General features: G+C 42.6%; 1 protein-coding gene across 8 annotated transcripts in view; it reads right to left on the bottom strand.

Annotated features, from left to right (window-relative positions):
• RAD54L2 (RAD54 like 2) overlaps positions 1–12,342 on the bottom strand; it is a 92,372-nt gene that overhangs the window by 25,679 nt on the left and 54,351 nt on the right. For 7 of the 8 annotated variants that reach the window (XM_082414888.1, XM_082414890.1, XM_082414889.1 and 4 more), the window contains 4 exons: positions 2,897–3,098; positions 1,799–1,938; positions 1,212–1,328; positions 662–888 (listed from right to left, as the gene is read on the bottom strand). In XM_082414888.1, the coding sequence (XP_082271014.1) occupies positions 662–888; positions 1,212–1,328; positions 1,799–1,938; positions 2,897–3,098 (686 nt within the window). The remainder of the gene's footprint in view (positions 1–661; positions 889–1,211; positions 1,329–1,798; positions 1,939–2,896; positions 3,099–12,342) is intronic. The other variant, XM_082414894.1, reaches the window with a different exon arrangement.

Below are 12,342 nucleotides of genomic sequence, written 5' to 3'. Positions count from 1 at the left end.
AGAAGTTTCCCTGAACCCTGACTAGTTTATTGGCTGGTGACGTTCTTCTCGGAGAAAACACAGAAAAGCATTCACCTGGTACAGTGGCCCATCTGAGGCAAGAATCTTGAGTACCAAATTCCTGACTGGGTCCTTCACTTAGGCTTCGTCTGGCTGACCTTGGCTGCTCACCTCAAGGCAGCCCATTTCACGAGGAGCTATTCTTACTGTTAAGAGTTCTTATGCTGAGTCAACCTCTGCCTTCATAGAGCTTTCACTCACTGGTCCTGGTTCCAGGTTCTGGGTCAACACAAACTACTCTGATCCTTCCTATCAGAAAGTCCCTCAGACTTCTGAGTCTCACATCTCTTCCAGAGCCACAACTCCCTAATCAAAGCACTGCTCTCCAGAGAGAATCTCAATCAGTCTTGCAGATCTCACAGAAGGAGGCTCAAGATTATTAAGCCAAAAGATTAGCACCTTCTACATGATAGGGCATCTCTCAGGCTTGTCCCTTCCCATTCATCAGGAATCCTGAAGCATCAACTGCTAGGAGGAAGAATCAGGCCTTTCCAATAGCTGCTCATGGTACCAAACAAGTACTTCACAGGCTGTGATGCGGGTGACGTCCACAGCAAGGAAGCTGAAAGGAGACCAAGAGAAGAGTCCAGATTTGCTGTACCTGATGCGGTTTCACTGCCCGTGCCAACTGTGGGGCCAGGAAGACATTCTCCTCCTCCGGAGGGTGGTTCAAGTTGACAAGGACCCGCCCCAGAGCATCACGCTGATTTAAGACGTCATTCACATGGGTGCCACCTTTCTCCTCTTCCTCATCCTCCTCACTGACAGACTCACTGCTGTCCACAATGTGCAGAGTGTCCTCCTCTCCAGAGCTCAGTTCAATCACCTCTGAGACAGCCAACAAAACAAAACAAAAACTCAGGGAGCAGAGATAATTTACTGCTCGTTGTTAAAACAGGAGAGCATGGAAACAAAGTTAGAACTTGTTATCACTTGTAAAAATTTTTATTTCTATTATTTCTCTCTTTTAGCTTCACGTTAAGACAAGGGGAAAACTTATATTTACCAAGGAGACTCAGGGAAATTTGTCACAGTCAGACCCCAAACTGAATGAGGAAGGACTGAACAATTTTCTTTTCAAAGGTACAGCCAATGTCTCAGGGCGAACATTGGGTCAGGAGGAAGGAGGGGCACCTCTGGCTCAATCTTACCATCTCGACTGCTTTTTTCATCCTCACTGCCACTGCTACTGTCCAAACAAATCACTTCCTGGGTCAAGACCCGAGGAGGCAGTTGGGGTCCATCGCTTGCTCTTAAGACAATTTCTTCTGGGGAAAAAAAGATGGAAGGGAATGTCAACACCACATTTAGCTCAAACATATTTTCCGAAATGATTTGCCATCCTCCTCCTTTGTTGCTCTCTGGGGGACTATCCCCTGAGGAGACAAGTAGAGGGCATCTCAAAAACCCCAGTCTTCTTCCCTAATTCCCTGTTCTCTACTGGCTCTTACTTCCTAGTATTCACCTGACCACTAGAAAATGTCCTAATCCCTTGGCATGTTAACATCCAAAGTTATGGATGAAAATCTAAATAAGATCAATTTGAGGAGGTACATTTTTATCCATCTTAACTTTTCAAATGAGATCCTCCTGATCGTGTGCTTCTAAGAAACTGAATGGATTGAAAGGATTCCTGAGAGGCCACCATCTTATTCCAGATCTGTCCTTGACCACAGTGTGCACTGAGGGTCTCTTCTCCCTGCAGCACGGGGCCTTTCCTGCCACCTCCACTGCTTACCGGGAAGGAACTCCAGGGGAACGGTGGGAATGGGGGCTGCGTAATCCTTCCTCTGCTGCTCCAGGCGTTTCCTTCTTTCCAATTCTTCCTGTTGTGCTGCTTTGGTAACTGGCTCCAACTGATCCTCCCGGAGCAGCTTGCTGAACATTTAAGTAAGAGAGAGCACTTGGGTTCACTTGAGATTTGGGCAATGTAATGTCAAGATAAAGAGGGAAACCATCATTGCTGGGCTCAGAGAGCTGAGGTGGGAGAAGAAGCCATATCAGTCCCACTACACCCACGCAATGGGCAAGGCAAAAAAATAAATGGGACTTCAAGGTTCAGGTGGTTCTGGGCTAATATGTTTTTCATATTATTTAACTTCCTGACAGGTGCCCCTGCCGAATCATCTCTGCACATAACAGATCAAGAGTGAAATAGAGTAATATGTAATTCATAAAGCTGGAAAGCAGTATAAAAAACAGAGTTGTTATATGGGAAAGTAGGATTATGGATGATTCTACATCCTTATTTCCCAAACTTAGAGTAAATTTTCAAGTCATCATTATGTTTAAAAAACAATGAGGGTAGGAGGAAAAAAATATCATTTATCTCCTTTCAACAGCAAAATTGTCATTGGTGGAAGAAAGGACTATTGGGGATTTGGATAGTTAAGGAGGTTCACATCTGCTGATCTCTTAGCTCAAGGAAGAAGCCCTGCTTTGGACCAGACAGTCGTCTTCCAACTGATGTTGAGTTCTAAGAAAATAAGAACTCAACTTCTTTTATCTCCTCTTATTTTGAGACATAAGGAAAAAATAAAGGAAGAAACCAGAGTCCAACCAGAGCATGCTATGGCTGCTTCCCAGGGCCTCGAAAGAGTGGGACACTCCCCAGGGGTGCTCGAGTGCCATCCACTTCAGCCCTGTATCCTCTGACAGCCCAGACCCAGTGGTCCTGAGCTGCATCTTCACTATTAATTGGGGCACACAACTTATACTTTTCTCCTTGGGAAATCAGACTCTCCTGCTCAAACCAGTCCTTTTGTTACTGACAGCCTTCAAATGAAGGTAATACTTCTACTCCCTCTCTTCCCCTCTTACCAAGAGCATAGCTCACCGTATGTTTCTCCTCATGTGGGAGGGCTTCTGAGCTCTCTTCTTTTTGGAGTCCTCGGAGGCAAGGCTCTTGCCTTGGTGGCGCCTAAGCTGCTCTGAAGGCTCAGACTGAGATGAGGTAGTTGAAGTGCACCGCGGTGGCCGCTGCCCATCTTCCCCGAGCTGGGCACACTCAGTGCCACACATGTCTTCCAGGGATGGGTCTGAAGAGACAAAGGGAAAGAGGTGCCAGGGACCAACCTTTACTGGAGGAAGAGTGGGTTTTGATGCCAGACACACCAGGGTCCAAATCTCAACTCAGCAACTTATTAGCTGGTGATCTAATAAGGCAAGTTACATCTCTCCGAACCTCAATGGACTTATCTATAAAATGAGTATAGTAATGTCCACACTGCAGAGCTATTGTAGCTCTGGCTACAGGCCTGGCCCCCAGAGTAGGCTCACAACAAATGATAGCCATCACTCTTGATATAATTTAGCACTATGATCAGAGTAAGGAAGTGTCATGGTCTCAGACTACTCAGAAAGGGACAACTGAGTTCCCAATACAGCTCACACTCATTTGTATGACTCTAAGCAAGTCTCAACTGCCAACAGGGAGACCACTCCTCTCTTCAGTGTATTAAAGGGTTCATTCAATTTGCCAACCATTTAATGAGGGATTACAACATGGCAAGCACTGTCCTAGATGCTTCAAGGAAATTTCTAAATTCCTTCCCTTCAAGGAGTTTGTTTTCTAGACATAATAAGGCAAGGTGTGCTAAATACCAAAGGAGGGGCAGGGAAACTGACCTAAAGACCTTCAAAGTTTAAGGTACCATTTTTCAGCCAGAGGTAATTAGCTAAACCAAGAATAATTGTGTTAGGGTCACAGGAATATGAAAGGTACTATTTCATGGGATGATCACACAAGGAATTATATGGGAGGTAAAATGTAAGTGAGAACTTAAAAGATGAACAGAATGTCTAATGGTATTATTGCCTTGGAGACAGGGGAAAAAGGGGAAGAAATTCCTGACAGAGGGAATGTCATTTGTGGTATCAACCACCAGCAAGAACTGGGGTCCATGTGCACATCCCTCTCCTCATTTGCTGAGCTGCATTCTGTTCGCTGGATGGGCAGGCTTTGACAATCACATAGACCTGTCCCCAAGTCTGCCACAACCTCCCAGATACAAGCACTACACAACCAAAAGGTCTTTCCCAAAGGTAAGAGGAATTCAAAATAAGAACAGAAATGCTGAAACTGAGGTGCTCTAGTCCATGCCACTTGGCTCTCATGCAGGAAGGACTCAGGAAGTTTTGTTTTTTGGTGGTATTATTTTTGTTCGTTATTTTGGATTTACCAGTTTTCCACTAATGTCTTTTTCTGTTATAGGATCCTATCTAGGATACCATATTGCGTTTAGCTTTCATGTCTTTTTAGTCTTCCCTAAACTGCAGCAGTTTCTCAGCCTATTCTTGTCTTTCATGACGTTGATTTTTTTTTTTTTTTGTCCGTACCAAGGGACTTGTGCGATCTTAGTTCTCTGAGTTCGAACCTGGGCCCTGGCAGTGAAAGCGCCAAGTCCAAACCACTGGCCCACCAGGGAACTCCCAACCTTGATACTTTTTTGAAGAGTACTGGTCAGGTGTTTTATAGACTGTCCCCCAATTTGGGTTTGTCTGATGATTAGATTGGGGTTATGACTTTTAGGAAAGAATACCACAGAGGTGAAGTGCTCTTCTCATCACATCTTATCAGGGTACATGATATCAACATGACTTATTACTGGTGACATCAACCTTGAAGTGGTGTCTGCCAGATTTCTCCACTGTAAAATTATTATGTTTCCCTTTCCATATTTTATTCTTAAGAGGCCAATCACTAAGCCTGGCCCACATTCAGGGGGAAGAGAATTAAGCTCCATTTCCTGGAGGGAGGGGCATCAAAGAATTTCTGGACATATATTAAAACCACATAAAAAAAATGTTTGTGGGGGGTACTTTGAGGCTTTCAGAACACAAATATCCTTAAAAGTTTCATCCACTAATTTTAACATTCATCAGTGGATCTTACCTAGAGCAATTATTACTGTGGTGTTCTAATGGTGGTTTTCTATTTCCCTCTTTCCATCTACATTTATTATCTGGAATTTTTCTGTAAGGGAGATTTGTCCCTTCTCCCTCATTTATATATTCAACATTTAAAAAAACATGTCAGGATGGACTCAAGAAGAAACATGCAACCCTGGAGACTTTGGTAAAGGGAGGCCAGGGCTGCCACAGACCTCAATGAGTGAACCAGTAAGCTGATGTCCCCAAGCTGAAAAAAAGACTTACCATGGGTCATCATCCTATGCACTCAACCACCAAAAAATACCAAAGGGCCGTCTCACCAGTCAGTGGCTGAGTCAGAGAATCGTGAGTGTCCCAGACATTCTGTTACTGCTCACCTTCCGTGGCTCGGTGTAGCCCCTCCTGGCCCTGTTACCATTCTGGGTTCCCTATGGTCTCTTTCATGTTAATGCCAGATTCTAGAACAGCATGGAGTTGGAAACTAATGTTTCCCAAGAGATAACAGAGCATAGGGGTTCAGTATAGACACTGAAGCCAGACTGCTGGTGTGTGAACTCCAACTCTACCCCTTATTATAACCTTTCTGTTCCTCAATTATAAAAAGGGAATAACAAGTGTAGTGTTATTCCTCAGTCTCAGAGGGTTGTGGTGATGATTATATGAGATAGCCTAGATAAAGTGCTAAGACAATGCCCGGCACACAGTAAACATTGTATAAAACAGCTGCTGCTTTTACTATGACTACCACTATTCCAGGTACAAAGAATGGGTTTGGTTTCTTTTCTTCTTTCTTTCCTACAGTAACTCTACAAGGTGAGTTTTGCTCCCTTCATTCTAAATATGATAAACTGGGACTTCCCTGGTGGCTCAGTGGTTAAGAATCTGCCTGCCAATACAGGGGACATGGGTTCAAGCCCTGGTCCAGGAAGATCCCACATGCCGTGGAGCAACTAAGCCCGTGCACCACAACTACTGAAGCCCGCGTGCCACAACTACTAAAGCCCGTGCGCCTAGAGGCCGTGCTCCGCAACAAGAGAAGCCACCGCAATGAGAAGCCCACGCACCACAACGAAGAGTAGCCCCACTCGTCGCAACTAGAGAAAGCCTGTGCACACCAACGAAGACCCAAAGCAGCCAAAAATAAATAAATAAAATTTAAAAATAAATACATATGATAAACTGAAGCCCTAAAAAGATAAAAAGACTTGCCCATGGGTATACAGGAAATAAGCAGGAAAACAGGAACAGACAGTTATGAGAATAAGCTTTGTAGTCAGGCAATCCTGGTGTTGAATCCTGGCTTTGTCACTTATTAGCTCTATGTTCATGGGTTCAACTTCTCTGAGCCATAGTTCCCACATGTGTAAATGAGGATGTAAATAGCTGTCTCATGGAAAATATTATTCTTTAAACCCTGGTCTGCCAAACTCCATACTCCCACAACCACATTCAACAGTCTGGGAGTACACAAAGCTCTGGAGCTTGGTCAGCCATGCCAGGTAGCAGTATTCATTTGTATGGAGAACTCAAACTTCAATTATATATCCTAATCAAAGATCAGAAATAAGAAAGCAAAGGGAGAAGCAGAAATGACATATGAAAACAGCATTTGGTTGTTACAAAATTAGTGTTTCTTACACACACACACACACCCCTCCACATTCTAAACCTTTCCACTTGAGACTGCCACAAACCAGACACTGTTCCCTCTCCCATCCCCTGCTTTTAGTTTAGCCTAACATACATTTGAGCATCTGCTATGTACCAGGCCCTGTGCCAAAGCACAATGGAATGGTCCACGTGGGGAAACATGTGTATACGTATACAGTGGAATGCCTAATAGCAATAACACTTGGGGAAAGGACACTTAATCTAGCCTTGCCTATCACTGGTTATGGGGGCGCTTCCTTGGGAAAGGTGAGACTTGGGTTTAATCTAACAGAATGGGTAGGCACCAGCTAGAAAAGGAAGGAAAAAAAGAACATTCTAGACAGATAGAGGAGCATAAGCAAAAGGAATAGAGACTCTAAACAAGGTGGAATGGTTAGGAAAGTACATGCAGTTCAATATTGGCTAAAATGAACTAAGCAAAATAGCAGCACAAGTGGCCTTCCAACCCAACAACCACTTCCCTGTCTCTTCCCAGGAGCCCCTTGTCCAAGGAATACTTAGGTACAGACCAGAGGTATAGACCAAGTTTCTTGGATGCTGGCACAGAAGTCAATCCCTGTCCCAGGGAGGACTAATTCCAAGGCCTTTTATTCCTAGCATTCTATATCCCATTGCCTGGTGTTTGGGTAGGGAGGGGAACCTAATGTGGCCACTGTAAAAACTGTGGGTGGAGGGAGATGGTGGGTGTGGACCTGTGTGCATGCACGCACACACACTCACATGTGAATGCCCAGGTTGATTCACTCCCCTGAAGCAGCACTGGAAGCAACTTTCTTGACTCTTACACGGAGAAACCACTAAAGATTTCAGGTAGATAACCTTTGCTTTTTTTTTTTTAATTTATTTTTATTTATTTATGGCTGTTGGGTCTTCGTTTCTGTGCGAGGGCTTCCTCTAGTTGTGGCAAGCGGGGGCCACTCTTCATCGCGGTGCGCGGGCCTCTCACTATCGCGGCCTCTCTTGTTGCGGAGCACAGGCTCCAGACGCGCAGGCTCAGTAATTGCGGCTCACGGGCCCAGCTGCTCCGCAGCATGTGGGATCTTCCCAGACCAGGCCACGAACCCGTGTCCCCTGCATTGGCAGGCAGACTCCAAACCACTGCACCACCAGGGAAGCCCCATAACCTTTGCTTTTTGAACAGCAAACGGGAAATGGTCAAGGGAGGCACCAAAGAATGTTTACGACGGGACACTGCAATATCATTAACAGGAGCAAGAGGTTAAAACATCACAATCCCCTCTCCATTACCACTAGGTCCACAGCAGGCATTTTATAAAAAGGCCTCCTAAAGACAGCAGAGTCCAGGGTGGTTAAGTGGCCTTGGCTCATGGACATGTTCCATCTGCTGAGGAGACAAGGTGCCATCGCTCCTGTGTCCAGTCAGACATGAGAACTAAAAGAGAAGCTCCAAAGTAAGAACTGCAAGCCTGGCTAGTTGTCTTCCCAAATTCACTACCCTCCTTAAACAGTCCTCTCGCATTTCCATCTGAAGCCCTACAGGAGGAAAGCTCAGCAACTCTTGGTTTTCCTTAAAGACTATCATTCCTTCAGGCCTCCCACTCCTCCAAAGAGCTAATACTTCCATAGCACTGTCATATAGTACTATTGGTCACCTTCCTCCTAACTCACAGCCCTGAATTCTTCCCTCCTAATTGGGAGCCATCAAATTTTTCCTCCCAAAGGAATAGATGGCTAGACAGCAGGCTCAGGGCTGTGTTGGCACACTTCAACTTGGTGTTTTGCTGGGTCCCTTGACCTGGTTAGATAATGACCTTTGATGTTCTCCTGGCCTTAAGGCCTTTTGTTTTGTTTCTATTTCACAAGCAAATTTATTGAGTAACCACTTGGAGGAACAGCTGGAGGCAAGGCTACAGAGTAGGCAGAACAGAGTCAGAGTATAGACGGCAGGCCTTGAGTGTCGGTCCAAAGGGTTTGAACTTGATCTGTTGGGCAGTGGGAACTTGTTGCCAACTATTGTATTTATTTCTTCTGGTTTCTGCCTTGCAGAGTGGGCTGTTCCTGGGAGGAGGAAGAACAAAACCTGATAGTCTTTGAATGTCACAAATTCACTATCAGACATTCCAACTTGTGAGGCTTGGCTGTGAATTTCTGTCTGGCATGGGTTGAATGTAGCCAAGCACAGAAGTAATTTTTAAATGATCAAACAGTATATACAATTCTCATGCACACTGAGTTCAGTCACAGGTTTCCCCTTTCCTTTATACACAGGATACAGGTCTAAATCAGCTCCTTACCACCTAGCATTCTTTGAATGAATCCTTAGCTTCTGTGTTCAACAACTACTATTTGCTTGTTAAAGGAGCTTTAGTTTACGGATTACGGATGTGCTAATATTTAAAATTTGTTGTCATGTAAGTCAGTGTTTTACAAGTGTTTCATTACCACTTCATAATGCTTATTGTGAAGTTTCTGGTTTCTACGTAACATTATAATATACACCACATCTTAAACTATTCTTAATAATACAACTGTTATTTCCCTAAGTCAAAACATAACTTTTCACTGTGCTCTTTTGTACCTTCTGAATATTGAACCATGTGAATTTACAACCTAACCGAAATAATTAATTTAACTTTCAAAAAATAGCCCACCCCAAAATTCTGGAGTATAATCCACCAAAAGTCACTGAGGAAAAAAGATTAAAGATTCAACAAGGAGGCAGAGACATGTGCTTTGACAAAGGAAAATTAGTGTCTGCATGCTTCAAAAGTCAGTGACTACTGCCACCCAAGTTCAGGATCATGGAATCAGACCTGGTGGCAGATACCTCTGAGCTTTCTCCCTCATGCAAGCCAGCTGTGAGCAGTGATCACCAGAGTTATATAAACACCTATGAACACTTACATAAGCTTCTCAGGAACAAGTTATGAACACCATCACAACAAATATGATAGGCAAATGAGTAGCTTTGAAAAAAAAATACCTACATTTCATTCATTAGGGTATAAGGTACAAACACTTCCAGGGCCCTTTCTCCAGCTATTCCATTTCTTCTTCCTCCTCAATCTCATCTGTATAAACAAAGATCAGTGGATTCCAAGTCTTACCATGTACCTCCTGACGTGATGTGGTAGAATATGTGCACCACAACCTATGATGTATGTGTGTCAAAACACTGAACCTGAATCTGAACACACCTTGATATCTCATTCCCAGTTTGCAAAAATACAGGGAACAAAGGACTATGTTAAACTTGATAAACAAAACCATAGGGATACAATCAGCAAAGTCTAGAAATGTGCGAAACTACAGAACAAGTGAATCCTTTTCTTCTATAAATAAGTTGCAAGGAAAAAAAGAAAACGAAAAAGAGGTAGGTTATATCTTAGCTGTACTTAAAAAGCTTAAATGTTAAAGAGATTTAAAAGACAAATCAACTAAATGTAGACCTAGTAGGGATTTTAATAAATTAACAGTAAAAATATTTTTTAAAGATAATCAGAGATTATCTGGATATTTTATGATATAAGGAATTATTGATTTTAAAAAATTAGGTATGATAAAGGTATGGTGTTTGTTTCATTTTGTTTGTGTGTTTGTTTTTTAGGGACTTTATATATTAGAGAACAGATTAAATACACTCTGAAGTAATACACTCTGAAGTTTTTATAGATAAAATCTTACAAGGAACTAGTACTTCCAAATAACCCAAGACTGTGGGGGAACAGATGAAACAAGACTAGCCCTGTATTTATAATGACTGAAAAGAGTACTGGGAACACAAGGTTCATTTTACATTTTTTAAAACTATGTTTCTATTTTTTTATTATGTTTGAGATTTTCCAGAATAAAAAATTTACAGTTTTTTTAACTTTAGAAGTTTCAATGGAAAATAAAATGTAACAGGCACTAACCTCTAAACTATTTAGGTCTCAACTTTTCCACATTTGTTAATATACATTTATTTTATACTGGTAATCAACGAATACACATCATTTTGTGTTCTACTTTTTTTTTTTTTAATTAATTAATTTATTTATTTATGGCTATGTTGGGTCTTCGTTTCTGTGTGAGGGCTTTCTCTAGTTGTGGCAAGCGGGGACCACTCTTCATCGCGGTGCGCGGGCCTCTCACTATCGTGGCCTCTCTTGTTGCGGAGCACAAGCTCCAGACGCGCAGGCTCAGTAGTTGTGGCTCACGGGCCCAGTTGCTCCACGGCATGTGGGATCTTCCCAGACCAGGGCTTGAACCCGTGTCCCCTGCATTAGCAGGCAGATTCTCAACCACTGCGCTACCAAGGAAGCCCTTGTGTTCTACTTTTAATCACTTGTTTTATATATAAACATTTCTTTGATATAGTCCACATATTTTAATGGCAAGCTAACAGCATATCACAGAATATTTTGTCATTCCCCTGCAGCTGGGCATTTGGGCTGTTTTTTATTTTTCATTCACATCTATACTGGCATAAGCACCCTTGTACAAACTATTTTTCCTTTTGATTTACATATCTGTGGTATAATCCACTACAGCTGGGGAAATGAGCAAAGAGTATTAATGTTCAGGGATTGGCAAGCTTTTTCTATAGAGTCAGAAAGTAAATACTTTAGATTTTGTGGGCCATAAGGTCTCTGTTGCAACTACTCAACTTTGCTGTTGTAGCTCAAAAGCAACCATACATGAACAAATGAGTGAATGAGTACAGCTCTGTTCCAGTAAAACTTTATTTACAAAAACAGGCAGAAACAATCCTGAAAACGAACAAAGTTGGAGGACTCACAATTCCTGATTTCAAAACTTGCAACAAAGCTACAGTAATCAAAACAGTGTGATACTGGCATAAAATAGAGATATATAGACCAATGCAATCAAATAGAGCCCAGAAATAAACTCTCACATATATGGCCAAAATGATTTTCAACAAAACTGCCAATACCATTCAATAGGAAAGGGGCAGTTACTTTGCCAAATGGTACCAGGACGCTGGATATCCACATGCAGAAAAATGAAACTGGACCCTTACCTTATACAAAAATTAACTCAAAATGCATCAAAGACCTAACTGTAAAGCCTAAAACTATGAAACTCTTAGAAGAAAAACATAGGGGGAAAACTTCATGACATTGGATTTGGCAATGATTTCTTAGATATGACACCAAAGGCATAGGCAATAAAAGAGAAACAAACAAACAAACAAACTGGACTTCATGAAAACTTTAAAATTTTGCACATCAAAAGTCACTATGAACAGGGCTTCCCTGGTGGCGCAGTAGTTAAGAATTCGCCTGCCAGGTTCGAGCCCTGGTCCAGGAAGATCCCACATGCCACGGAGCAATTAAGCCCATGTGCCACAACTACTGAGCCTGCACTCTAGAGCCTGCAAGCCACATCTACTGAAGCCCGTGCACCTAGAGCCCGTGCTCTGCAACAAGAGAAGCCACTGCAATAAGAAGCCCGCGCACCGCAACGAAGAGTAGCCCCCACTCGCCGCAACTAGAGAAAGCCTGCGCAGCATGAAGACCCAACGCAGCCAAAATTCAATAAATTAAAAAAAAAAAAAGACACTATGAACAGAGTGAAAAGGCAACACACAGAATTTGCAAATCATATATTTATTAAGGGATTAACACCCAGAACATAAAGAGACCTCCAAAAACTCAATAACAAAAAAAAAACTGATTAAAAAATGGGCAAAGGATATAAACAGTCATTTCCCCAAAGAAGATATACAAATGGCCAAAAAGCACATGACAAGAT

This window comes from Balaenoptera physalus (assembly GCF_965194825.1).
Source record: "Balaenoptera physalus genome assembly, chromosome: 11".
NCBI lineage: Eukaryota > Metazoa > Chordata > Mammalia > Artiodactyla > Balaenopteridae > Balaenoptera > Balaenoptera physalus.
Note: the sequence above shows the minus strand (reverse complement) of the source record. Positions and strands in the feature narration are given on the sequence as shown.